Source organism: Falco cherrug, chromosome 6 (assembly GCF_023634085.1).
Source record: "Falco cherrug isolate bFalChe1 chromosome 6, bFalChe1.pri, whole genome shotgun sequence".
Classification (NCBI taxonomy): Eukaryota; Metazoa; Chordata; class Aves; order Falconiformes; family Falconidae; genus Falco; species Falco cherrug.
The window spans coordinates 49,104,300-49,132,173 of NC_073702.1; the positions used below are offsets into that span (position 1 = coordinate 49,104,300).

Consider the following 27,874-nt stretch of genomic DNA (forward strand, 5'->3'; position numbering starts at 1 on the left):
TCTCTTACACTTGAGATTAACCTTAACATTTTTGTGGGTTATAGCTCCCACTCATCTCACACCTCTGCATCTCCAATGATTGTAGCAGAGATTTTACAGATATTACCAATAGCTTAATTCCTTGAGTGTTTTTTTCTTTATAATCTGTTGATTAAAATTAATGCTTCGGAGTTGGCATACTAATAGCTGTGCTCTGATGCAGCCTGTGTCTCAGAAATGATTGAAAGTGCTGAAAAAATCGACCCTTTTCCCTCTTGTGCTTATTAAATCTGAAGTCCACAATAGCTGTGTGAAACAAGCACAGTCTGTGTTCTGTTTAAATGAGTATCTGCTGCTTCAGCAGATTTAAGTGAGTTTGTTCATGGTCATACAGTCATAACTATTTCAAACATTGCATTTGACAGCAAGACAGTGCTTCCTCCTGAGCTGTTTAAAGCATGCTGTGGGATCCATCTAGCAAAACTATTTCTATATTACTGCTTCTTTTAGGATGTCGGTGGAGGCTGGTTAGAAGGAAAAAACAGCCAAGGTGAGAGAGGACTTGTTCCAACAGATTATGTTGAGGTAAGTGACTACACTACGCTGCACTAGGAAAGCAGAACTGCTGAAAAGGCCACCTGTTTTGCTGATCAGACTAATGGTTAAACATGAAACTTCTGATGTTATAGCTTGGAATATGTAATCTTTTTGTAGCAACTCTAGCTGGCTTTTGAGACCAGTACAAACATACCCTCCAAAGCTACAGTGCTGCTTAATGGTTTCCCAAGAAATGCATAAGGTCTGTGGTAAATAGTGGTGATCTACAGAACATGAGTTGTTTTGATTCTGCTTCTGATTTTGGGATCTCATGATCCAGAAACTGTTTTGTTTTCCTGTCTGAAGATACAGATATGGAAGTGCAATGAGCAATGCAAGTTTACACTGGTGTTGCTATGGCTGATTTGCCACACGCTCATAAACCTCTGGAATGGAACCCCATTTCTGGGGCTCAGGGTATGGGATCCCAAATCCAGGGACTACTCAACTTACCTTCTTCCTGAGGGCCTTTGCTGTCTCTTCAGTGTGTGTGTTGACCTGCTTTTTATTTACAGACTGGTGGTATGGGGGCGGGGATAGAATGGGGGTGTCAGTGCAGAGAACCGAATCCGGTTCATTCTTGGAGGGCCCAGTGTCTCTATGCCAGCAGGTTGCCAGTTAGGTGAAGACTCTGGCTGGAATTTCTGCAGCCTTTTCCTAAGGCATGTGCCTCCTTTCCTTCACCAATTAAAAAAAAAAAAAAGGGGGGGGGTGGAGAGGCAGGAGGAGGATGATACTAGCTCACGTGACCTTGTTTTTATCTTCAGTTGGCTAGCTCATTGTCTAGTAGCTTTCTGGCTTTCCAAACTTGTCCCAAACTGATCCTCTGAGTATTGAGTTCCCAGTCCTCCAACAGCAATGTTAACAACCCTAATGAATTTATACATAGGTGTCCACTGCTACAACAATCTTGTATGGTACGCTGTTATAGTGCAAACCAATTCCATCTGTTGTAGACTGAAATCCTCCAGATCATCACATCGATTTATTGTAAAAAGTTACATTGAGTTTGGATTCGAAAAGGTGTATGCAACCATCTCAAAGTCTCTGTTAACATGATTCTATATAATCAAATTATGCTGTTTGTCAGTGGAAGCATAAAAAAATCTTTTGCAACATTTTCCATTTCAGATTATAACTGAAGGTGCAAAAGATGGAATTAGCTGCGGTAACTCATTAGCTGACCAAGCCTTTTTTGATTCCCTTTCTTCAAATACAGCCCAGACCAACTCTGCTGCAAAAAGCAGTAATCAGGTATGTCTCATGTTTTTTCAGGCACAGTGGGTTTGGCAAGTTTTGTTGACTTAACTGCTTGCACTCTTCGGTTGTGCCGTACTGTATTTGTGAACGCTCATAAAAGTATTAATTAAAAGTAGTTGTGTTTTCATTAGGGAGCGCATTTGTTGAGTATTAATGATGTGTGACTGTTCAGATACTGTCACTGCTGGAAAATTTAGTATTCTAACACTTTCAGAAATACAGCAATTTTATTCTTTCCAGTCTGCAATCATACAATTCTGTCAATACCTCAGTTCTGCATAAGTGCATTCTTAGCAAATTTATTTTCAAGATACTTGTTCCTTAAAAAGGCTAGCATATTAACACCAAAGCTTTTTTTTTCATGTCCTCTACAATTGGGTGGTCTGTGCATCATCAACCAGAGTGAATGGATGGATGTCTTTTTCAGAATTTGCATAAAAGTTGTTGCTTTGATTAAAAAAAATGAAGCAAGTTAATGTATTGTCCCCAGTCAGTTGAAGGAAAGGCTAACTTTGGTTTCGCTGGAAGAATTTCTCTCACTCTATTCATAGCTTTTTGTCTGGTGTGTTAGTTCATTAAGCAGCAAAAATTTACTTTCAGGTTAGGTAATCCGAGGACATATATTATCTTAAGCACCAGCTGTTGTTATGGTCTACAGACTACTGTGTGTCCCACATGTAGGAACAGTTAAATATTTTGAAGTCCATAGATAACAGAAGTACAAAATCTGCTTTTTCCAACAGCAGCATGCAAAGATCTTTTGTGTTGGAAAGTAAATGCTTTACTTCAGCAAGCTGGGGACACATGCCTGGTTTGTGGGTCAGTTAAATATCAGTTATTAGTTTTCTTAACTGCAACTTGTACCACAAGACTTTGAGATGAAGTGAGATCTCTTGAAAACTGTACATGGGGCATTTGTGTTTGACAGTGAATGTAAGAGTTCATTGACTGTATAGTGTTTGATTTGCACTTCCTTGTATTCAGCCAGACAATGTCAGGGTTGTAATTCTGTGATCCCACATACAGTGGGAAATCCAGGCCTCACTGTGACTGTCTCAATGCTTAGAACTATTTTTTATTTTTTTTTAATGCCCAGTTAATATTTAGGCTAAACACAAAACTCTTGAAATGCATCATGAATTTATTTTGTCATACTGAGCCGAAAGTATTGATTATAGGTTTGTTTTCCTTCAGTAAAACTCTACAGTAATTTGAAGGTATAGTGGGAACCTCACTTCTACTCTGTTACCCTTGTCCCAGTTTTTCCTCCTATAGAGTTTCTAGCTAAACTTTACTTTCAGGGAAGCTTGACTTACTTGCAGCAGCTACTTCTGTTAAATCTGAATACTCTTACTCCTCTGAAGGAAGAAAAACATATACTTAATTTGATCTAGGAAGAATTACTTAATGGGATAATAAACGTAGAATATTTTGCATGGTGGTAGATGTATCTATCGGAGCTTGATCAGTGCTTAACACAAGGTACTTGTGCCTGGAGAAGAGAAGAAAAAAGCCCTTGCCTGTATGGGGGAAAGGTTAAAATAAAAATATCTATTATATTCTTAATAATAGAATACTACGGCAATCTAGATTTGGAATTTGCATTTGTAGAGGAGGGAAAAGCTTGAAAATATGGTCACTTTACAGTTTACACAGGATCAGCAGTATACTGGCCCTGTAACACATACAAATTGCAGTTTTGTCATAGCAGCTGTTTGGGAAGGAGTAACTTCAGGCAAACAGCTGGACTCATCTGTGTTGGTGCCTTACTCTTGTATGTGTCCCCCTCTCTATTATCCTTCAAGTGCTGTGTGAGACTGTTGGGGGAACCACTGTACCATAGTCTATTATAGTAAAACTATATTGCTAACATTAATAGGGGAGAGAGAGAGGAGGAGACTGTGCACCTGGATGCAGCCAAGGCCACACAAGATGTGAGGGAAGCAAATTTCCTTAGGCTGGTGTGTCAGGGTCTTTTGTTTTCCTGTTTTTTTCATAGCAAGAACCCTCCTGTTGCATGGTCAGAACTTTATCTCGTAAGTTCATTGCGTTTTCTCAAAGTTGTTTGTTTTTTCTTTAAATGAGCTCAGTAACTGCTGTTTGGTTGTATGTAGTTTCTAGAAAAACTGCAGATCTTTATTTGAAGACTTGTTTCTTCAGCTTCTGGCATGTATCTGTTAGTTTTCCACTTTCAACTGCTAGGATGTTCTCCCAGATCAGAGAGCTCCCTAGTGCGTGGTATTTTCTCCTTGCAAAAATTCTATGGCCAGTTGTCCTCTTGATTAAGAAATTCTGTTTGTTTTGTCTGTCTAGTGTAAGACACTTTTCCTGCCCTCACAAAAAAAGCTTTCTTTTGCAGTCTCTTCGATCTTGTGACTTGTCTGTAAAATGTGTGCATTGCTCCTGTGTACGTTGCATGATGTCAAACAGGTTTGATGTTGCTGTTCTGGTGTAGAAAAGCCTGACACAGTGAAAGATTGCACCGATTCCTGTAAGACTGCATCAGGAGGTTATACTGAGTCGCTCATCCCCTGCATACTGGCTTCTCTTTTAGAGCCACTGCTTATAAGAATAGAGTCTTCAACTTTGTGTGTATGCCCCTTCTTCCTAGATGTATTCTTCTGTATTTGGTTATAACATTAACATTGTTTAATGTGAGTTCACTCAGGCACTTTGATCTATATTCAGATGCACAGTTGAAAGCAATTGACTTACTCTTTTCAAGTGCTTTAACAACTGACTAGGTCAATATACAAAGCACTTCATCTTAAATGAAACTTGTGTGTTCAGGCTATGGAGAGCAAAGAAAAATAACAAATTATGTCAATGTAAATAGAATCAATGCTGAAGGTGGCACAGTAGTGGGAATTAAAACGTTCATAGATGTTGTCTGGTGGCTGAATAAGAAATAGCGGCATTCCTAAATGCTGACACTTTATGCTATCTATTTTATAGTAACGGGGTGGGGAGATGACTTTATAAAAGCACATCTAAACAGATTTTTCTTACTTCTGCTGTGTTGAAGAAGTTACTTTAACATACACATAATCGCACAACACTCTCGCTCCCCAATTCCAGTAAGTCAAAAGATGTTTGAATTTTTAGAATTCCTTCTCTTCTTCTAACAGTAAGTAAAAACCCTAAGTTGTTGCATAGTGTTTCAGTACCGAGCCTTATTAAAAAAAATAGATCTGGTTGAGTTGAAATGGGGGTGTGGGGTGGGGGTGTGTGTCGTTTATGGTTTTCTTTGAGACCAGTTAAACCACAGTTTTGTAGTGTAATCCTGGTAGACAGCTCAGCCCCACCCAGCCACTTGCTCACTTCCCCCCGCAGTGGGATGGGGGAGACAATCAGAAGTATAAATATTGAAAACTCATGGGTTGGGATAAAGGCAGTTTAATAAAAAAGCTGTGCATGCAAGCAAAGCAAAATAAGGAATTAATTCACTACTTCCCATTGGCAGGCTGGTGTTCAGCCATCTCCAGGAAAGCAGGGCTCTGTCACACATGACTGTTACTTGGGAAGACAAATGCTGTAACTGAACATATCTCCTTCTTCTTTCTTCCCTGTAGCACCTATTGCTGAGCACAATGTCATATGTTAGGAAATATCCCTTCAGTCAGTTGGGTCAGCTGTTGTGGCTGTGTCCCCTCCCAGCCTCTTGTGCACCCCCAGCCCACTTGCTGGCAAGACAGAGTGAGAAACAGAGGCAGCCTTGACACTATGCAAGCGCTGTTCAGCAATAATTAAATCCCTGTGTTATCAACAGCGTTTTGGTTCCAGATCCAAAACATAGCACCATACCAGCTACTCTGAAGAAAATTTACTCTATCCCAGACCAGTTATATTTGAATGAAATTCCAACAAATATATTTTTTTTAGCTTTATACAGTATATTTTTGCCCGCATATCTTCATATGGCTTGATAGATCTGGGAGGATGACTGCTTTTCTTAAGTAGCAATGCTGCATGTAATACAGAACCCTACATCATTACAGTTTTCCTAGATCAGTTTCTGTGCACGTGTATCTCTCTCTCAAAATCTTATCTAGTTGCTTTCCAGGCAAACAAGGCTTTTGGTTTCCTGCTCTGGAATCCATAACTTTGGCATTAATAAAACATTGTCAGCTCAAATATTTCCTACTCTCTCTCTGTGCTTTTCTAACATTGTTCAGTAAATAATCTCCTGAAAAGTAATTAATAAGCAATAACTAGAAGCAGCTGCTTTTACTTCCTTTTCTTCGTTGAGAAAGATAGGACCACAGCAACACTTTGGTGTTGTACCTTACCTGGGTTTGCCACAGATGTAAAGTGGCGGTAGAAAAGGGGCACAGAGGCACTTATGAAGAAGAATTTTGCATGACCCTTTGCAGTTCGTTCTTCCCCAACTCGTTCCTTGCATCAGTAGTGTCCCAGCAATAGCTGTCTGCGTCAAGCTTCCAGCTGCTCTTTTAAAGAGCTAGCTTTAGAAGATATTGGGGAGATAGAAGCAATCAGAGGAAACAATGAAGCTAATTATACACAAACAAGGGGAAAAAAATTACTCAAAGGGACTATTTTTACACTCGGAAGAAAAGTAGATAGTTTAGTGTTGCATTTGCCTGTAACGTTTGTGGTTTAATGTCTGAAAAGCCTTTAAGAAATTATTCAAGAAAATAAAATTTCAGTAGCCCTTAGCTGCCAGAGATGGAGGCTGTTGCATGGCTTTTGTATGGGTCTCATGCTGTTTTGATGTTGTAATCCTTGGACAGAGGAAGCAAGGGGAATGGAAAGTCTTTCTTCTCTGTCAATCCACTGTTCCTCTGAGCCACAATGCAGGGTGCAAATTTTAGACTGCAATTTGGAACAACCAGTGAGTAAGTCTATCAGCATTTATGTTTTTTCTGTTTGTTAGAATTGCCTATATGAATTAAGGTAAGTTGTCTGTAAACTCTTCTGGTATTAGAATAACAGTGGTGATAATGGCACTGAAAGGGATATAAATTATGGCAGGTTAAACCAAATAAACATCTTGATATATATTGAACTCAGAATTTCTCTGGTAGTAGTTCTTTGATACCGAGTTGCTTCCAGGGGCTGTAGCAACAACAGATACCCTGTTTCACACTTAAAAAGTGTTTCTTATTGCAGTTGACCAAGCAGTGTTAGCTTGGTGGTGTTTGGAGCCTTCATAATTAAAGTATGTATGGAAATATAAGCATTAATGTAAAATTTGTTCTGAGTAGTCTTCTCCGGCTGTGGGTTTTTTTCAGTGATCAAAACTAGTTTTTGTCAATTCACAGACGTACTTGCATTTATTTTGCACATGTTCCAAGTTCAGAAACCGCTGTTTTAACAGCGAAGATCTCTCCATTCTAAACCACAGCTTCTGGTGGGTTTTCATTTATCTAATTTAAAATGTTTCAAAAGTTGTGAACAATTATCATCTTCCCATTTTAACAATAGTGTTTATCTGAGTTTTTTAGATTTCATCTAAATGAAATGCAAATTACATCTATATGGACCCAAACTAGTTCTCTTTAATAAGCTAAAATTTTATGTGTACAGTATACTTATTAGTGGGCTGTAAACAAACTGTATGTACAATTAGCCATGTAGTCCAGCTATTTACATCCTAACGTGTATGTTTGAACATAAGATAGAAATGCTATACATTTCAGTATACTATATATTTTAGTCTGTATGGTTTCTCCTCCCTTCCCTCTAGAGCTTGAAGTCTCGCTTTGTTTCCTCCCCTCCGAGAATAGAAAACTGGTATTAAAAATGTATAAATGAAATTAAAATGGAGTACTGCCTGTGTTGCAAGGTGGAAGTGGATCGCCAGCTGTGTTGACATAAGAGCTGTAGATGTGCCTTCACAGTAATTAAGATACAAAAATAGTCATTGTAGCTGTCCATAAGTTGCATTTGTAGATAAGTTTGTTCCCTTTTCTTGACACTGATCCTCTAATTGCTGCTGTCTGCTGTGTGAAGAGGACCGTACAGCTTTTAGTTCTGGATAAAGTAAGTACCCTGAGAGTTCACACTTTTGTGAACTGCAGAATTATCAGCCAATTCCAGTGTGACATTAGTGAATCCACGTGTTTTGTGTTTTCAGTTATGTTACGGGCAGAGCAGCAGGGCCCCATGAGCAGGTACAGGAAGCAGCTAACAGAAACCTCTCATCTTTGTGTTGTTTTATCAAGTGGTAAGCATGAAATCATTCTGGGTAGTTTCTCTCTCAGTAGAAGAAAGATAAGCTGCTTCACAGTTGTTGAAGGATATGAAAATAAATGGACTGTCTTTTCTGTAGAAAACCCTTTCCCTTCAGAAAATTGGGACTTCTGTATAGGCAGGATGAATGAATAGTAGTGAAAACACGTAGTTTGGTGCGCAGGAGCTGAGGCAACTCTTAGGTTTCCCTGCATGTAGATGTAAGCTGTTGAATGTGCATAAGGAGGAGACTAAAGAAGCTGTTGCCAGAGCTTTTCTTCATATCTTTTCCACTCTCTGCAACTTAGTGCTGGAAAGGCAAATTGTCACTGTTAAATTTGCATGCCATAATTACCCCCACTGCCAGCCCCAAACTTCTATGAGCAGCTATAAATGCTAAGACTGAAGAAAAATGGTGCTCTTGAGTGCGCTATTCTGCTTACATGGAAATTTTGACATGTATGTTATTGCATTCCTGTAATGGCATTTCCATTCTCTGACGTTACTGCGTGTGCAGTAGAGTAGAAGTATTGTCATAGGAAATGTGACTCACTCATGTTTGGTTGATCCGGTTAGTCTTGTTAAACCAGTATGCTAAACTGCCTTATAAAATACACGGGTAGGTTCAACATGGAAGTTACAATTGTCTATGGATTTTGGAAGTTACTGCTTCCTTGACTAATAAACACCTTAACTCTGCGTAAATGTAGATCTTTGTAAGAGTAAATACGAAGTTGTCTCTCTGTGTGCATGTCATGTCTAGAAGGGTGTAGTGCAAAAGAAGTACAAACAAAATTGGTGGGTTAGAACTGTCCAGAGGTAAAAATAAAATAAAATTTAAAAATACCTAGTGATTTATGCTGTCATTATTAGTAACTTCTGGTTCCTGTTACAGATAATGATACTATAACATCCTCCATTGTTACATGTAATTTGAAAGTAACTGTTTCCCCCTGCCCCTCCCCGCTCCCATCTCAATCCCAATATTGCATTCAGACTGGTAACAGCAATTTGTGACCAGTTCTTATTTAACCAAAGTACCAGGCAGTGACTTCCATACAGTACTGGAAACAGTGGCTTGCTTGCTTTGAAATTCATCGCATTCGCATATTAAAAAGTAACTGTCCAACATATGACAGTGATTGTACCAGTTCAAATTACGGAGTTGTCTTGATCTTTTTTTCATCGGTGTCGCAGTGGAATGCAAGGGCTCAGGCAGCAAGTCATTAAACTAGTACTGTGATCACTCCTTGCCTTCATCTGCACCCATACATTCAGGCAAAATCTGACTGTTAAAATAGCCAATTTTCCACAATTTACAGTGTTTGCATGTTCTTTTTCTAAAAGGTTTATTTTCATTTGACTTATTTCATAAGGTAGCCTTGTGCTTTAGTAGTTTGGCATTGACTTGGTAATGGTAATAATCTTACCAGCCCTCCTATGAGCGTTTCTACTTGCTTGCATGCTTATAGTGGCATGCCTTGCAAGAGCCTCTTCACCACAGCAGGGGGCTTACTGCAGCATGCATTTTCCTTCCTGGTGGTGGTGGTGGTGGTTGTTTTTTGTTCACTGAGCGTTTATTTTAAGGAGGAATCATGGACATTTGTAATTGAAAGTGGTAAGCTGAAAAGCCTTAGCCAGTAATACTTTTCAAATCTTGCTCCTCCAAAAAAAGAGGCAACAAGGGAATCCCCTGTCCTCTGTTCCCAAGCAAAAATCGAGTGCTTTTTCCCAAAAAGGAAGGGTAAAGCCTTGTTTAATCTTTGTAGCCTGATCCTGGGATGTCTAGAGAAAATCAGAGGGGAACAGGGAGTCTTTCTTCCATTTCTGGCATTGCTGTGACTGCTACTTGGAAAACTGTCTGAAATTTCTCATCTATGTTTCAAGAAGAAACCATTAGGGATTGAAATCAGCTCAAGAGAAGACAAGGACATAAAGAGGTGACTTGATTACCATTTACACGTGCAGGTGTGAGTAACAAAAACAAAAGCCTGAGAGCTCCATTGGATAAACATGTATAGGATATTTAGCAGCTGAAAGTTGAAACTAAGCAAACTGTAATTATATTTAAAAATTTCCTTTAAGCAGTGAGGATGACAAAAGATATGTCTTCCCTCCCCTTGTCCCATAACTGCATATTCTTTGCTCAAATCTAAATTGCATGTCTTTCTAAAAGACCATTCTGTACCTCAAATGTGGCGCGCTTTTTTTTTTTCTTTTTTAGCTGAATTGGGAATTAGTAGATGGAAATCCTGTGAGCTATTCAACTGAGCCACCATGACTTTTCTTGTATTTTCTGTCATTCCTCTGTGCTCTCTGTCTCTTCTCAACCCCTCTTGAAAAGCAATACACTTCTTATTACAGCTTTGGCTGTCCTGGGCTTCCCTTGGTCTGATCAGACTCTCTACTCGCTGCATCAGCATGGCTTCCTTCTTTCAGAGTAGATTTCAAGGTGTATTTCTTACAATCAGAGGTGGTAATTTGTGATGGCACAGTTATGTAGATCTTTCTAGCTACTCAACTTAGTTTTAGCACCTGAATATCATGTTTGTTTTGGGTTTTGACTTTTGTCCCTCAGGGGTAGAATGGATCTATTCATCCATCAGGAGCATCCATTAATATGAGGAAGGAGTCTGCCAAGAACAACTTAGTTAGCCAGGAGGTTTAAAAAAAAAACACCCAAACAAACAAAAACCATTTAACCAGGGCAGAGATGCTTCAGTGGCTTGGCTTAGCTTTACTGTCTATAACTTTGGATTCTCTGGAAAACAGCAAAGATGTCACTTCTTCCTGTTTAATTCATGATTCATTTGGTAAAGATACTGACATTCCACCTCCAACCTGCGAATTTTCCTGTTGTGGTGCAATTTTTTCCTCATTTCAACTATTATTAGATCTTTAAAATCATGCTAGACTTCTCTTCCTCTCCCCCAGCCCCCAACCATTAATGATCTGTTTCTATAGTGAGTTTGAATCTGCCCTTAATGGAAGACTCTTAAAATATTTACTAATGTGTTCCCTCTGTTCCCCAAATAGCCTTTTTGTTGTGGTTTTTTTTTCTCCTAGAACAGTAAGAGTGAGCCAGTCAGTAATAAGTCTACAAAAGGGAAAATCAGTGCCTCTAAGGACTTTATCCCTGAATTTCTCAGTGTATTTGTTTGATGTTACGTTGAGGAGCAAAGAGATGTAATGTTGTATTTGAAGACTGATTAGTTTAATTGTGTGGTGTGGCATTTCTTTTTGTGCACTTGCATCTGAGATTGCTTGCGTATTTGGATATTAGGTGTGCTGTATAAAGTTGTATTGACTGAAGAACAGCTTCTTGCAAGCACTCTTCATCTTTTTTGTGCTGACTAAAAAGAGATCAGAGGATTAGCAATTTTGGTTATGGAAAACTAAAGGTGTGAGAACATGTAATTTAATCGCTTACAAAATACTTTGCTGGCTTAATCAGGGTTTATTCAACCAGAGCTAAGCCACATGAATGGCTCCTGTATGGAGTTTTCACCTGCTGACATCCACAGAACTGCTGACTGGAACAGAGATCACCCTTCTAGTAACTGCTGTGTCTTTACTTGGTTGTCCATGGTGCTATGGGACCTTGAGGATGGCAAGCCTGATTCCTGAACCCTTCTCCATATTTACTGATTTTTGGCTACCACTTAGTGTCTACAGTGTGTATGTGTGTGTAGGCAAACATTTGAAGAAAGATGAAAAGGCCTGCAAATGCTCTTTGAGAGGTGTTGTCTATAAATTCATTCCTAACCCATCTGTTACCTTCTTCTCCAGCGCTTCAGAAAGAAGCGTGGATGCTTTGGCTGAAAGGAGCTGAGTGGGAATAGCATATCCCACAGCTTTTAAAGCCTGTGTGCAATACATCTAGGAGCAAGAACTCTACCCCAGATCTTTCTTGGACACCTCAGAAGTAAAATTTTCTGATTTGAGTAGTGCTTCCATACAGGTACATAGAGATAAGGCATCTGAGAGGGCAATTTAAGTAATCCATTCCCCCTTGCTGTACAGCATTTAGTGTATATCAGCAACTATCTGCAAGTTTGGTGATGATTGCTCTTGACAATCCTTTTTTAGTACTGTACCTAGTGTTAATATTATTGCCTCCCCCTTGTTTTGCAGCAGATTTTAAGGTTTCTTTACCACCCACTCGTACCAGATTTCACATGAACTACAGAGAAGAGGAAAACTTTACTCAGCCTTTTGGCAATCGTCCCACTTCTAGGCATCTGTTGCCAGTGATCAGCACAACATATATTGCAGAAGTATAGGCAAATGAATACTATGCAAAATAGTCTTTTCTAGGTGCTCAAAGTTATGTTAGAGTAGGCGTGCTTTTCCATGTGTTTGGGTCCCAGTGTATGTGTGTTCATTTAGCAAAGATAATCAACCTGACTGATGTCATGTATGGTTATTTCACTTTATATAAACCCATATCAGGTGAACATCATAGGAAGAGCAGGCTGGTTTAAGCTACTAGCAACTTCTTTGTAATTACTGAGTAGGACTGTGTATCAGCTATCCAAGAATCAGTCCTCCATGATACCGCACCCCTCGGGAGTAGTATCAGTTTCTTGCATCAGTTTCATCCTTAAAGAAAATACCCCAAACTATCAATATAGAATCTGTCCACGGTTCCTAAAGACCCACTGACTTGTGAGTTTTCTGAATGGTGATTTCCCCTCAGCTTGGAGACTTGGTCTTAATTTCCAGATGCTGGAGATTCTGTACCTGAGGAACAGGTATTATATGATATCAACAGCATTTTCAAGTCTTAAAGGTTTGATACTGTCTGTGAAATCTAACTGTCAGTTGACTTTATTTTAGGAAAAATTGAAGTGAGAGCTCTTATTCCTAAGTAGTATCTCAAAGTTGAAATGAGAGAATTTCTAGTGGAGAAAAATGGAATGTGGAGTAGCTGAACTTTTTTTTTTTCTTTGTATTTTGTGTAAGAAACACACTTATTCAACATTTTTGCAGAGAATAATTTGGCTTTAATGTGAGTTTTATTAAACTTTCTGTACTGGCAAAGGTTCTAAGATTCATGTAAAAGTTATAGCCTAATAGCAATTAATTTATATTGGGTATCCCTTCTCTGATATGCTGCTTTGTGATAGAAACAATACACTGGCTCCGTAGGTTTTGAGACTTCCTTTTACAAAGCTCAGTTTCTCCCTCTGCTGAACAATCCAAGCTTTGTAGGCTTTTTCTGCTTTCCTTCCCCTTCTCTTCCTTTTTCCTCCTACACTTTGGGTGTGTGGGGTTTGACTTGTGTGTGCGTGTTTTTTCTTTCTGCAGCTAATCTCTGCAGTAAGTGTCTGGAGTAGGCTGCACTTAACTAGTCAACTTTTTTAGAAGTGTAGTGTTAAAATCAAGGAGCTGAACAGGATGCTAAGCTATTAATCCAATTTATCAACAGATGAACTTGACAAATAGATGCAGTAGTTAGAGACACATCAGCTCTACACGCTTTCACTGAGGTTTCCGCCTCCACAGCAGCATCAGCACAAGGTTATGTGTGGTTACCTTCACCAGAAGCTTATGCTGAGAATAGTCTACAGGGAGATGCCAGCTGTTCCCTGGCAGATGTTGGTTTTCTTCCCTTGTCGTCACTGTGAATGAGTTAAGCTCTGACAGGGAAGCTAAGTAAGTTGCTGGCCCTTAACTCCCTGGCTGTCACACCAATAGTGATGGTGCGGGTAGACAACTTATGATTTGCTTTAATAAAAGGCGCTAATCTGATTTGATAAAATAAACGTTTGAAAAAATCTAATCCTTGACTTTTGAGTTTCTGTTTTAAATGTGCTAATTAGTCCATGGCTTTATGTAATTAATAGTTCATATGCACCATACTTACAGTGTTGGTGTAAAATAATTATCACTGGTAAGAATGCTTGCTAATGCTGTTAGAACAAATAGTTTAATTTCCCTGAGGAGATGCAACACTTATTAGTACGTACTGGTGCCTCATTGCTGGAAAGCTGATCAGTTCTTCCAGGTGCATTTAAGAGTTGCATAGCTGGAAATGTAAGGTTTAGCAGCTGCTCCTACGTCGGGACAAGTTCAGTGCTGAATGCAAACTCATAGCCTATCAGCAGGAGATCAAAGATTTCAAGAACAAAGTACATGGTCGTTGCTTATTTCTTCTTTACTTTTGTTTTTATACAATATAGGCAAACAATGCCAGTGATCCTTGGTCCAGCTGGAATGTTGGGAAGTCTGGAAACTGGGATAATGGGAATGCTGTTGACAGCTGGGCAACAAAACCTGAAGGTGCGGCTGGCCAGAGAAACAGTGCTTCAAATAACTGGGAGGCAGCAGCAGCATTTGGTCATCCACAGGCATATCAAGGACCAGGTGTGTTAATACTGCTCTTATTTTTGAGTAAGTTACAGTAGGTGGACAGTGCAGGTAAGAATTGCTTAATCTTTCATAACTCTAGAACGAGGCTTGTTTAAAAAAAAACAAAACAAAGCCAGTTTCTTAGTAATACGTTGCCATGTGGGTAAACTGGATACTAAAATAATTGGTTTTTTTAAAATAAAACAAAATTTTAAAAATCAGATCCACAGTAACGGACGCCTCAAAATTGTATGGAAATCTGGCAAGTCAGTCTTGTGCATACATCATCTGTTTTCAGGGATGTTGTTCATTTTGCATAACTGGAACTTTTAAACACCCTTGAATTTGTGCCCTCAGGCCTGAAGTTGTCTCAAATTCTTAATTTTATGAAGTGGTTAGCCTTTCAGATGACTTCTCTAACTTTTTGTAGTAAAAGCTTGAATTAAGAGGAAGACTTATAACTGGGGAATGCTAACCTGGAGTCTGTGAATATGGAACACTATTGAATTAATCTTAACTCACCAGTATCTCTTTCTTTTTTTTTTTCCCCTCAATGGATTTCTAGTGTAGTATTTTGCAGGTTGTATTTGATGGGGATAGTGGTAATTGAGGAGGATTCATAAGGATAATAACACAGAAGGCTGAACTAGATCTTAATGTTTACCTTGTAGATTATCTGTGTTTGAGTGCTGAGGTAGTTGCTTTGGGTTTTAAAGAGAAAATATTTAAATTTTCCTTTCCCTGCCCCCTCCTGTATTTCAGCAGCTGCTGATGATGATGATTGGGATGATGACTGGGATGACCCAAAGTCAGCTTCACCATCTTATCTTGGTTACAAGGAGACTGAGGCATCAGAGCCTGGGGGGCTCCAGCGTGGAAATTCTCGTGGAGCTGCTATGAAGTTACCACTTAACAAGTAATGGAAAATGCAGGGCAAATATGTATATATTGAAAAGAATTGGAATTTGTCAGGATGTGTAAATGTGTCACCGTTCAACCTTCTTGAAATATGCAATGTAAAAATTACATTTTTTTTGGGTATAAGTGGAGATGGATTTGTAGTTCAGCATTCTCCCTGTGCGATCAGAGAACACGGATTCATGAAAGCTTGAAAGTACACGACAAAGCTGTATAATTTTTGGAAGTGTTATACAGGCAAATGACACTTTTACAAGGTCTGAACTTCTGAACCGGTCTTTACAATTGAACTGTCTTTAACACTATGTGTGCTCAGTGAAAATGAAAGGTGATTGATGACTTGTTCATACAGCGAGACTGATCAGAGATGCTGCCCCAGAGTTTGTGAGCAATTTTAGTTGCTAGCAGTGGGGAAAAGTTCTGCTGTCCTGTGGTTGTACACCACCCACGTTGATTCTTATACCACACAAAGCTTAATTTTTATTTTTTTTTTTTAGATAAAAATACCACAGTAGCATGAAGCTTTGTCAGGGTTATACTAGCATTATCTTATGTTACAACTTCATGTTTGTTTATTCTAAAACTGCTGTTACTCGGAGAAGCTGCTGTGTGGTAATCTTTAAGTGAATGAAAGCAGAGTAGAAAAAGATTGTAGAATAATAATCTCCCTGGGTATGTAATTAAAATCAACTGTTTCTGCATGACCAGTTGTTAATTTTGTTCATGGGTGGAGGCTTTGGCCAGTTTTACAAGAGTACCTCTGCATCATTGTAGCGTTGACTTGTTACAAACCCATTCAGTACAACCAGCATAAACATACCTTGAGAGCTTACCTGTGAACTAAGTCCTGCTTTACTCGTGTTTCTGCAAGCAGGCAGTAGGTTGGCAGTTCTTCAAGGGCTAAGTATCTTTCTAATTAGAAGGAGGATGACCATTTGCTTTTGATAAGACTTTTTATGCAGACTTCAAGGACGTAACAGTAATTTTTTTGTGGCTTGCTTTCTAATTGGTGGATAAAGTATTTAGCGTAACTCATGTTTAGAAGCACTTCATAAATCTGCAGTTTGTCATTCTTCTAGATGATTGAATTCTCATAATCTGAAATGGCAGGATGGTGTGCATGGGCATCTGTGTGTGTGTGTGTGCACGTTTCCAGAGAGGGTGGACGGCAGAGGGGTGACTGATGTTACTCTGTGTCTTCCTGTTAATGTGGACTCTGGTGGACTGCAGAGCACAAATAGCTACTTCGCCGTGGAAAAAGGGGCCTGTGTTACATAAATAAAAGCTAGATGTAGTAGCTAGAACTTTCCTGCTTTTTCAAGACAAACTGTTGGTTGGTAAAGTAATCCACACAAATTCTTTTCTGTACTTGAGAAATTCTAAGGGTTGTTTCATATAGTGGCAGGTAATTCTGCATATGTCACAGAAAGGAAAATACAGAATAAATTTATTACTTTATTTTATTGTTAGATTTCCTGGATTTGCAAAACCTGGGATGGAGCAGTATCTGTTGGCAAAGCAGCTAGCAAAACCCAAAGAGAAAATTCCCATAATTGTAAGTTGGGAGTGTGTCTGTAGTTTTTGCGTGTGGGTGGTGTGGTTTGTTTTGGGATTGGGTGTTTCTTGTCGGGTGGTTGTTGGTTTTTTTGTGAGTTTGCTTTTGGAGGTTTTTCTTGTTTATTTCTAGTCATCCCCATCCATCCCATTTTCTCCAATGTAACTTTTAGGCTCGGGGTTGCTATATGTCTTTGGGTCAGAAGAAACTGATAACTGAACATATAATTATAAATATTACTGTCATAATAAAACTGCGTACCATTTAAGTATCTTGAAGTTGTGGTAGACTACATTTCAGTCACGTATCATTGAGGGATTTTTCAGGGTCCAGTCTTAACTCCTTTCTTTGAAGTGTGCTGATTATTGGGGTTTTTTAAATAATTATTACTTCCAGTAATTTTTTTGTCATGCTGGATCTGCATTACTTGCCATCATGAAAATAAGCTTTTTGGGGATTGGGAGACACAGCACATAACTATCTAGATACATTACACTGTTGTATTAGTTATCTAATATGTAGGAGCTACATTTTTAAAGGTTTGCAATATTCAGTCATGATGGTCAGGTCATCTTCTGATGTAAAAACCAAACCCTTCTGGATATATGCTGTTCTAATAAAATGTGGTTGAAGTAGCAATTTCTAGAATTCAACAGTCCTTTGCTATTTGTGAAAAATTTTAAAATACAGAACATAAACACAACTGTGGTCAGTCATCTTTAGTTGCAAGAAAACCCTCTATTTCCTCACTATCAATCCCTCGCTGAAAATAATGGAAACCTTCAAGTGAAGAAAGTATTTGTCATCTTGATTGCAGCTGGTACAACATGATATATTTAAAGATGATATTTGCAATTTTTTACAGATTGGTGATTATGGCCCAATGTGGGTTTATCCTACCTCTACTTTTGACTGTGTGGTGGCAGATCCCAAAAAAGGTTCTAAGATGTATGGTCTCAAGAGCTACATTGAATATCAGCTGACCTGCACTGTAAGTGTATCTGAAACAGGATCTTCTGTCTCTCAAATATGGGTCGTTTGTACATATAAATAATGCAGCTTGTGTGACTTGGTAACAGGGTTGTAAAAGTAAGTAGCAGTTGTCACACTCTTTTTCTCTCCAAAGAGTTACTTTGTTCTAGCATTTAAAGTTCTTCTGTAATTAGAGTCAAGGCTTTAAAGCATAACTTTTATTTACATTCCACGTATTTGCTAGTCTGTTCACACTTATTTCATGTCACTGTCTGTAGATGCCTGTCAAAGTTCAGAGTTGTCTTTCTCTTGCAGAACACTAATCGGTCTGTCAACCACAGATACAAGCACTTTGACTGGTTGTATGAGCGTCTCCTGGTTAAATTTGGATTAGCCATTCCAATACCTTCTCTTCCAGACAAGCAAGTAACAGGTGATTATTCCCAGTTTTGAATTCAAGGGATGGGAAACAAGGAGATCGCTTTTTTGCAAGGTTATTTCTTACTGGTTTTCCTATTATTTTAAAGGAAGTATCAAAAAAAACCCAACCTTTCACCACTCGCAACTATGATGAGTTGTGATGGCCCATTGATAATGAAATATCAGCACTAAGAGCATCATTTCAGAACTCGGGTTTAATTATCTAGTCTAGTGATTTAAAAAAAAAAAAGTAATTGAAAACGAACAAAACCCCCCACCCTAGTCACTACAGAAGAGTACGTTTATTGGAGAGACTTATGTTCTGTGTTTGCTGATTGTTTGGAGCAATGTCTTTGAGGGGTTTTGGGTGGGTGGGTGCTTTTGCTTTTGTGGTTTGGGTTTTTTTGGATTGGGTGTATATGTTTTGGGGTTTTTTGGTTGGTTGGTTTTCTTTTGCTTTTGATTGTAAATGTGTTATATTTTATTCAAAGCTCCTGGAGGAAAGGGAGCATCCCCTGACAAACTGGTTTTTTGCTCACAAGTAAAACATTGAAGCTATTTCTGTTGTTACTTGTTTTCCCACAATTTGGAAAGCATCTTTCATTTGTATAACGTTCTGCTCTGTTCTGATGGCAGTTTATCTTGACCAAACTTTCTGAAGCTTATGAAGCTTTTCTTCTGACTTGATGAAAAGTGGGATTGGACCCTTTGAATGCTGATGAGTTCAGCAATTGCATATGGCAGTGCCTGTGCATTTTCTGTACTCTCTGGTTTCCTTTCAAGTGCACATGAAGAAAAGAATGGCACCTGTATAGCAGGAAAATGCATTACTTCAGCCTATTTCCACTTATGTGCTTTCTGGTAAGATTTTTGTACAGTCTTTAAGACAACCAGCCAAAAACAAACATACGAAAACTGGCAAGTCACCAACCATGTGGCTGCGGGCATCACTGAATATGCAGCAGCTCTGCTGCATTTGAAGAAAGCTAAGCATTGATGCAGATGCTGGGATAAATGCCGAGGAAACTGAAAAGTGAGGAAGTGACTTCCTCCCATTAGCCTCATGCTTAGAATTGACCAGTATTTTTATTTAAACATGTGCATGTGGACTAAAAGGAAACCAGAACACGATGGGGTCTCTAGATTTCATTGTAACTGTGTCTTAAAAGACTCAAGAGTTTGCCATCACAGTTAAAACTTCCCTGTGGATTTCTGTCTTCTGGAGTCTGTGGGAGAGAATAATTTGCCTCATGCCAAAAATAATAATAAAAAAAAAAACAAAAACAAAAACAAAACAACCAAAACACAGCATGCCTCTTTCTGAAACATTGTGTGAAACCCTGGAAAAATATTGTTTATCTCTCATTGTGTTTAGGAGACTTCTTTCTGAAGACTATCTAGAAAAGTATTTCTGTCCATTGGTCTTGGCAAAGCAAGACTTTACAGATAGACTGGCTTTGCTCAGGTTCGTGTTTTTGCTGGTGATAATATGTCTAATGACCAGCACATAACTTGCAAGTGTTACTGTTCAGTTGTTTTGCATTCCTTGCAAGAATGCTGCAGAGATTTCAGTATAGGTCAAAGACAAAACAAGGTATTACTGAAAGTTATATAATGTATCTTCTGTAGTAGTTGACTTTTGTAAATTTTTTTTCCTAGCCAATTTGCAATAAATTTATCCATACTTCATTTTTCAGTAGTTTTGTTCTTTACCTCCTAGTATTGCTAGTTTCCATATTGGCAATTAAAAAATACCCCAAAAACAATCCACCCACAAGAAACTCTTGTGGAGCTGCTGCCATAGTAACTATACAGTAGATTTATACTGAAAGAGTATATGCATTCAAGGTTTGTCATCCGTGCTGCTATGGAAATTAGAGGAGTTTGATGCTGGGGGAATTGCTCATTCCTTTCAAATAAGTCCTATTCACTGGATACTTCAGAAGTCTGATGTCATGCTTTTTTTTTTTTTGATTGGAAAAGATTCACTCAGGAAGATGCAATTTGCGCTAAAACTAGAAGGGTCTTACAAAAACACAGTGATGATGCACTGCTGGTTTAAAAAAAAATTAGTTATTTAAATAGTTTCTGCTAAAAAAAATCTCCTAACTATCAAAAAAATCAGTTAGTCTTACATGGATGTATTCTAACCAGTTTAGACATATAATTTATTGAAAAAAAAATTTTGAGGCTTTTTTCTTAACACATTAACTTATCTATAAGAAATATATTTATGGGAGGTGCTGCTTTTTCAAATCTGCGATTTGTATTTGAGCACTCCAATTTCACATATATATTTTTTTTTAAGCAGTCCAACTGCAGTGCTTTGTTAGCTAGGACATGACAGCTTGGAAAGTAAGTAGTTCCTTTTTCTCTGATGTTTCTCAGCCTTACATTGGCCAAAGGTGTACTAGACTATATAAGAAAAATACCTGCATTCCGAGCCCGTACTTAGCTTCTTTGTTGAGCCACCTGAATACCTAAGTCTTCCATCTGAAAGTTTATTATTTTTTTTTCTCCAAAAATTGATTTGAATTTTGGGTGGATATTATGGTGTGGGTTTTTTTTAATATTTCCTGGTTATCTTAAAAAGGAGTACTATTCTTGGTCAGTAATTAACATACTGTAATTTAAAGTTCTTCTGATTTGTCAGCATAAGGTTTCCTTCTTGTAAGTTCCGAGTCATTAAATGGTTAATAGTTCACCAGATGATTTACAGGTTCTGTTTTAATTTAAATATTTAAAAAAAAAAAAGTTGAGGATACTCGAGTAGAAATGTAACCATTATTGTTCAATGTATAACAGGGCGCTTTGAAGAAGAATTTATCAAAATGCGTATGGAAAGGCTGCAGGCTTGGATGACGAGGATGTGTCGTCATCCTGTTGTTTCAGAAAGTGAAGTTTTCCAGCAATTTCTCAATTTCCGAGATGAGAAGGTAGGAGATAAATTGCTCCCCTCCTCCATCCCTGTTTGAACTAAGAGCTCAGCTTTGTAGCCTTCTCATTTGTCTGCCCCCCCTCATGGGCAGTAGTGATGAGCTGAAAACTGCTGGGTTTACTAATTTAGCTGACTGATCAAAATGAGGCATAAAGTTGCTTGTGCAAAATGCTATATGCTGTTCCAACACAACGAGTAGCATCTGTTGCCATCTTCTAAGGACGGTTAGTGTCCTCCAGCGGAATAGGAATGTATATAACAACTCTTCTGGCTCTCCTCTGTCTCTGTTTGACTTATTAATCACTGTGGTCCTCTGATTGGTACTGCTTTGCTAACAGAAGCTACTTTGTAGCAGATCTAAGATATGTCTCGTCCTGTACTATATTTTAAAAAAATCCCCCCTCCCTCCAAACCACAGTTTTCATTGGAATGGATTGTAATAGCATTATGCTGCAGTCTGACCTGATATAACCAGTCCTTTATGCCCGTGCACCCCCCCTAGCATTTTCTTATGCTTTTTTAAAAGGTTTTAGTATCTTCACCTTCAGTAAGTAATGGTTTCTTCATGAACTGAGCTCAAGCTCTGTTTACTAATTTGGGTATCTACTGATGAGGAAATAAAAGAGGAAAACTCTGCTGCTGTCTCCTCAAAACAGTCATACTTCTAAATACACAGAGATTTTGCTGAAAAAGTAAATGAACTTTGGAGGTTTTTAGGACCAGACTGGATAAAGCCCTGAGTAACTAGGTCACAGCTGACTCTTTTTGAGTGGAAGGTTGGTCTACAAACCACCTGAGGTCACTTCCAACCAGAATTATTCTGAGGCTTAATAACTTAAAAAGTAGTACTCCTAGTGAAGTCCTATTTGGATGGCCAACGGAGAATTGTATAATTGTGCTAGCTGGTCAGCAGTTCTTGCTGTCTGACTTATGGACTGATACAAACAGAACAGATGTTGCAATACATGTGGAATTTTTAACGTCTTTATCTGTTCTTACTAAGAACTTAGTATGGCAGTTGCATAAGAGTCTCATGATCTTCTTGAGTAGCTTCTGATACCAGCACTGTCACATGTGCAGAGACAGCTGAATATAATTGCTTTTACACTGTATTTCAGTAATATACAAGAAGGGTCTGTTGACCCCAGAATCTAGAAAACGAAGTGCACAAGGAGAGGGGAAGACTTCAAGAAACCTTGGCCCCACTGAAACTTTCCTTTCTAGGTTTTTGATTTATGGGTGGTCTATTGGTTAACTGTTCTCCTAAGCATTTCATTCACTGCTTAAGTACATGCCCTTAAACATGCATGAACAGTGGTGGTCAAACTTTGCCTTTTTTTCTCCACCTCCCACCACCTCAAGGAGTGGAAAACTGGAAAGCGGAAGGCAGAAAAAGATGAAACTGTAGGAGTCCTAATCTTTTCTACAATGGAACCAGAAGCTCCTGACTTGGACATGGTAGAAATGTAAGGTGGTTTCTTTTTGCATGGATATTTTGCATCTGGATATACAACAGATACTGAGTTAGTATAAAACTAGAATTGTAAACATGCACATATATTCATGGATTTGAAGAGGTATTCATCAAGGCAGAGGATGTCTCTTTGACTTCAGTGGTTGAATGCTGATCCTAAATTGATTTATGCAAAACTGGTTGAATACTGATCCTAAACCAATTTATTCAAAACTACTTGACAAGGTGTAGAGTACTGGCAGATCCTATGGAGTTAGGTTTTTATATTGCTGTGGCTTCCATGTATTGCTTGTGTATTTTGATCTTTAATCTTTCAACTATGAACAGTTCCAAAGTGTGCTGGACTTACCGAGTAGCTTGGGATAACTGTAGATGGATGTACTGGGTCTGGCTGACCCCTCACAGCAGCCCTCATGGTGCTGTGCTTGTATTGGTGTCTGGAGGGGTGGTGATGGATGCCAGTGTTTTGGCTGCTGCTGAGCAGTACTCATATAGCATCAGGGCTGTCTCTCCAACTTCCCACCCCCCTCACTGCTGGGCTGGGCATGCACAGGATCTTGGAGGGGGACATAACCGGGACAGTGGACCCAAAGTGATCAATGGGATATTCTATACAATATGATGTCTGCTCAGATATAAAGGCGAGGAGAAAGGGTGGGGAGCATTCATTATTTACAGCGTTTGTCTTCTGGAGCCACCGCTACATGTGCTGAAGCCCTGCTTCCTGGGAAGTGGCTGAACATTGCCTGCTGAGAGGAAGTAAAGAGTAACATCTCTTGTCTTCCTTTGGTTCCATGTGTGCGACTTGGTATTGCTTCATTAAATTGCCTTTATATTGACCCACAAGGCTTTTTTTTTTTTACCATCTTTTCTCCCCCCCACCCCCCACCATTCTGCTGAGGAGGGGAATAATAGAGCAGCTTGGTGGGCACTGGCATCCAGCCAGGGTCAATACACCACCATGGACCATCAGGGAAAACAGTATTTCTGTAAAATACTTGTATATGTTGCACACACAGTGTGATTCTAATATCTGAAATACATGGAAAGCTATTTAAAATGAAAAATTACTTAAATTATTAGATTTTCACTTTTAAATGGGTTACTACATTTTTGCGGTGTCATAGAGTGAAAGACTGGATTTACTCTGCAGCCTTTACTTCAGTCCTTTACGCTTAATCATTTTTACTAAAAGATATGTAGTATACATGACATGCTTTTCTAGCTGTTGTAGAACATGGAAACTTGGATAATGTTTTGTGTCTGAAGCTGTGAATAAACTGGATAGAAGTGATCATAGTAGCAAAGCAGTAGTGTACCTACACCTGGAAATAGCCCAGCACAGGCCTTATCCAAGTGATGCAGGGCATATTAATATAGGTAAAGTTCTGTACTAGTAAAACAGATGGATATTTACAGGTCACTTTCACTGTGAACATGAGGATTTCAGACTTGACTACTTATGTGATACATTTTATATAAATCCCAGTGTATAAAAGCTGAAGGAGTGAATCAAAGGGAGGATTTTCTACATAGGATGCAGGAGGGAGGGAGTCTGTATTGTATACAGGACCCTGGCAGGGAATGACCTGCATATGATCTGCTAAACCGTTTGTCCCCAAATGGGGTGAGGGTGGGTAAGCAGCCTGCCGGGAACAGTCACCAGAGGGTATGGGCTCCTGGGCTGGGGCTGGCAGCCTGGGGTGGTGCTGGGGACCTATCTCCAAGCACTGCAGGGGTGGCTGTAACACCTGTGATACCCACACCATGTTCCAGTGCCTGGGAACATCTCAGGGTGCTGTTAAATGTGTCTTATGAACAGAGTCTTGAAAGGCATTATACCTGTAAGTGGACAAACCAGCTTGTTCTTGGGGTTTTTCAGTGAAAAGATGCTCCTTACTGAAACAGTTTTGCTAGTACTTTGGCAGTCCTGTGTCATCCCGGTTTTGATCAGAGAGTGGTAACCCAGGGCTGGTTCATGAACTTTTTCTGTGATCGGGATACCAGAAAGTATGAAGTACAGAAAATTAAAGGATGGTTTGCTACTGGGAAAATGGGAATGAAACAAGGGCATTCTGGATATCTGGAAAGTTACTTACTGTGCAAGTAACTCTTCAGATAAGATTTCCAGTTGAGGGAGTAGGTGTGGGTAGGGAGGTGGGAGCTCTAGGTGGTTGAGCCACAGCTGGAGCTGCTGCCCCTGGCTCGGGGGAGTTACTTTAGGGTTGCCTTGCTGTGGGAGCTGTCTCATACAGGCTTTGGCTGAGAGCATTTCTAAGATCTGATGCAGTTTGAATAATTCTCATTGAACTCTACTAAAGAAAACTAGGCATTTATTTCCTAATTTTCAAAGAGCATTGCTGTGTATGCAGTGCTATGTTAATGGTAAGCTTTGATAGCTGCATGAAAACATGCTTAAAGAGGGGTAAAAAGGCACATACTAATTCAGAATTCTCTTTTGAGCATCACTTTTTTTCCCCTCTGTAAAACAACTGAACACAATGGTATTGTCAGCATAATATGAGGTTATGCATATATATTTCCATAGAGCGGCTATATTAATTTCTATTCACCTATTTTAGAATTTTATTATATTATATAAATAATATAATTATATATTTTAATAATATATAAAGTTATATTAATATAAAAATATAAATTATCTGGAACAATTATTTTCTTTATTTTTGTTCATTCTTGTATGAATTCTGCTATGTCCATTACTCTTGACATCTAATTTCCTGACAGTGTGGGGTCCTGCTCTTTGTGTTAAGTGCTCTAGGGATGCATTTTCCTTTAAATCACATGTTCATATTTTGCTATTCTGTTGTTGTTTGATCTCAATAGGGAGGATATTTAGCTAGTAGCCTTTTTTTTTTTTTTTTTAAGGTAACTAACTATAGTAAGAATGATAGTCCAGTACTATGTGTTTAATGGGGGATGGGCGTGGGGGAATAGAGTGAAAAATGTCTGTATCTAAAGAGGGAAATTCTGACCTCAGTGAAATGGCAGAGATTTCAAGGAATTAATTTATTTCTCTGATAGTTGTTTGTTTGTTTGTTTGTTTTTTTAAGACATGGTTGACACTACTAAACATTTCAGTATTGCATTTAAGGTTAGTGTAATGCATCTGTTAAACTGCTTTTTGGTTTTGCTTTTTCCAAATGCCACAGAGAACAGAAATGTGATGCAGTGGGTAGGTTCACCAAAGCAATGGATGATGGAGTTAAAGAGCTGCTGACAGTGGGACAAGAGCACTGGAAGAGGTGTACAGGGCGTAAGTGTCCCTTCTGAACTCAGCAGTCATTTCTGTGTTGGTTTTCTCTGTGTTGGGTTTTTTTTTTGTCATAGTTTTTGTTTATAATTCAAGGCACATTTTAAAACTAAAGGAAATCCTGTATTATAATGAGAATTGTGTGGTGTTCTGGCTGCTCTCAGTGTCTGAGAGTAAATTGTGCAAGTTTTTTGGTTGGGTTTTTTTCTTTCTGTTAACAGAAATATCTGGTCCCTGCCCATAGGTTTAAAAATACTAAAAGTTAAATAATTCCTGTAATCTAGCTAAAGCCCTTGTTGGACCTATTCTGTATTTGTCATTTATCTACATTTCAGTAACATGGGCAAAATAGACCTGTCTATTTAAAATCATTATTGCATTTTATTAATCCCTTATTTAGGATTCTTGCATGCCAGGAGGAGTGATTTAAAGATAAAATGAGTTAAAAAAAAAAAAGAAAAAACAACTTCATTTTAAATTAATCTTTAGCCCAATTCTTTTTCTCCTATCTTGTCTCTTCCTTCCCACAGATATTTAGGGTTGCAGAACTTCACACCAAGTCCCTATGACTCTGCCTGGGCTCTAATTTCCTAGTCCACAGCAGTGTTCAGTGTTTGTGGCCACCACAAGGCAGCTATTGAAAGGAAGCAGGTACTACAGCTGAGGATCATAATAAGAAACACTTCAGGGCAGGCTGTAGTGTCTTGGGTCGCCAGACCTAGCACATAAATCTCCTCCACTTTTTTTTCTTCTTCTTCTTTTTTTTAAGTCCCACCAAAAAACATTGTCCCCAGACTTAGGAGTAAGTACGTTTCCTGAGTTATGTCTTTGCAGCTTTCTAATCTGACACTGCAGTTGAGTATCTGGGGCTGACCAGAGGTCACTGGAAATGTAGAAGCTCAGTCTTTTCTGGTAGTGATTATATCAGACCTTACTATGTGTAGGATGTGAACTTTAAATTATTTATGTTTCCCCACTTTGAAAAAGAGGGTTTCTTTCTACTGTGTTAGGTTTACAGTTGAATTCAATGGTCTTAAAAGTCCAGCCTAAATGAGCCTATGATTTTGTCACAGACACTCCTGCTTCTCAAAAATAGTTATAATACAGGACACAGCTGTAATGTTGAACAGATTTTACTTCACTAGGAAATGATACTGGGGGGGAAGCAGAGGGCAGGGGAAAGAATAAGGTCCCTCCGATGAGACTGGAAAAATAGCATTGCTTCACAGTTACAGAAGCAATGGTCAAAACCACCATAGCTAAGGGCTGGCTGGGATTTGTGCTTACGGTAGAAATCCAGTATTTTGTTTACTACTAAAATCTCCTTAAATTACGACACTAGTGCTTTAGGTATAGAATTACTTTTCTTGTACTTAATAGTTAATAATTAGTTAGCATAGTAAGTCAGATGTGATTGTGTTGAAAACTTTAACTTTTAACTTTCCAGACATTCATTCTGAATGGAAAAGGGAAACTGGAAATGAAGGATGTGCAAAACTGAAGAATTTCAGTAGCCTCTTAGGTTTCAATTTCCTTGTCAGCTCTAGTCCCAACTCCTAGTCAGAAGTATTTTTGGCATTTCCTGAGCAATGGTTACATGCATTCAATTCTATGATATTTAAAATGACTGACAGTGGAAACTACTTAAATGCAAGTGAGAAGAAACCAAACGTTCTTCACTGAAGTTTCCACTGGGGATTCAGTAGCAGGTTAATGGCCGATAGCAGAATTTCAGTACTCTGAATGGTACCTGTTGTATATAGATATGTATAAAGAAATATTGGTTGTCATAAATAATTTAACTTCTGGTCAAGAACTTGATCAAACATAGTCAATAAAATTATGCAGTTCGAGGGATTTGGATTTTGGTTATTGTGGTGTTTTTACCCTGCGAAGGGGTTGCTCTGTGAAAATCAGATTGTGTGGGATGCTAGAGCAACT

The 27,874-nt window shown here is 38.7% G+C and overlaps 1 protein-coding gene across 2 annotated transcripts in view; it reads left to right on the plus strand.

The window, feature by feature from the left end:
* The window catches only part of SNX9 (sorting nexin 9), a 63,546-nt gene that overhangs the window by 21,495 nt on the left and 14,177 nt on the right, over window positions 1-27,874 (plus strand). The window contains exons 3-12 of one of the 2 annotated variants that reach the window (XM_055713574.1): window positions 490-564; window positions 1,708-1,830; window positions 14,214-14,397; window positions 15,148-15,298; window positions 16,771-16,855; window positions 17,721-17,846; window positions 18,143-18,260; window positions 21,053-21,183; window positions 22,548-22,651; window positions 25,833-25,936. In XM_055713574.1, coding sequence (XP_055569549.1) covers window positions 490-564; window positions 1,708-1,830; window positions 14,214-14,397; window positions 15,148-15,298; window positions 16,771-16,855; window positions 17,721-17,846; window positions 18,143-18,260; window positions 21,053-21,183; window positions 22,548-22,651; window positions 25,833-25,936 — 1,201 coding nt within the window. Of the gene's footprint in view, window positions 1-489; window positions 565-1,707; window positions 1,831-14,213; window positions 14,398-15,144; window positions 15,299-16,770; window positions 16,856-17,720; window positions 17,847-18,142; window positions 18,261-21,052; window positions 21,184-22,547; window positions 22,652-25,832; window positions 25,937-27,874 lie in introns of both variants that reach the window. The other variant, XM_055713573.1, reaches the window with a different exon arrangement.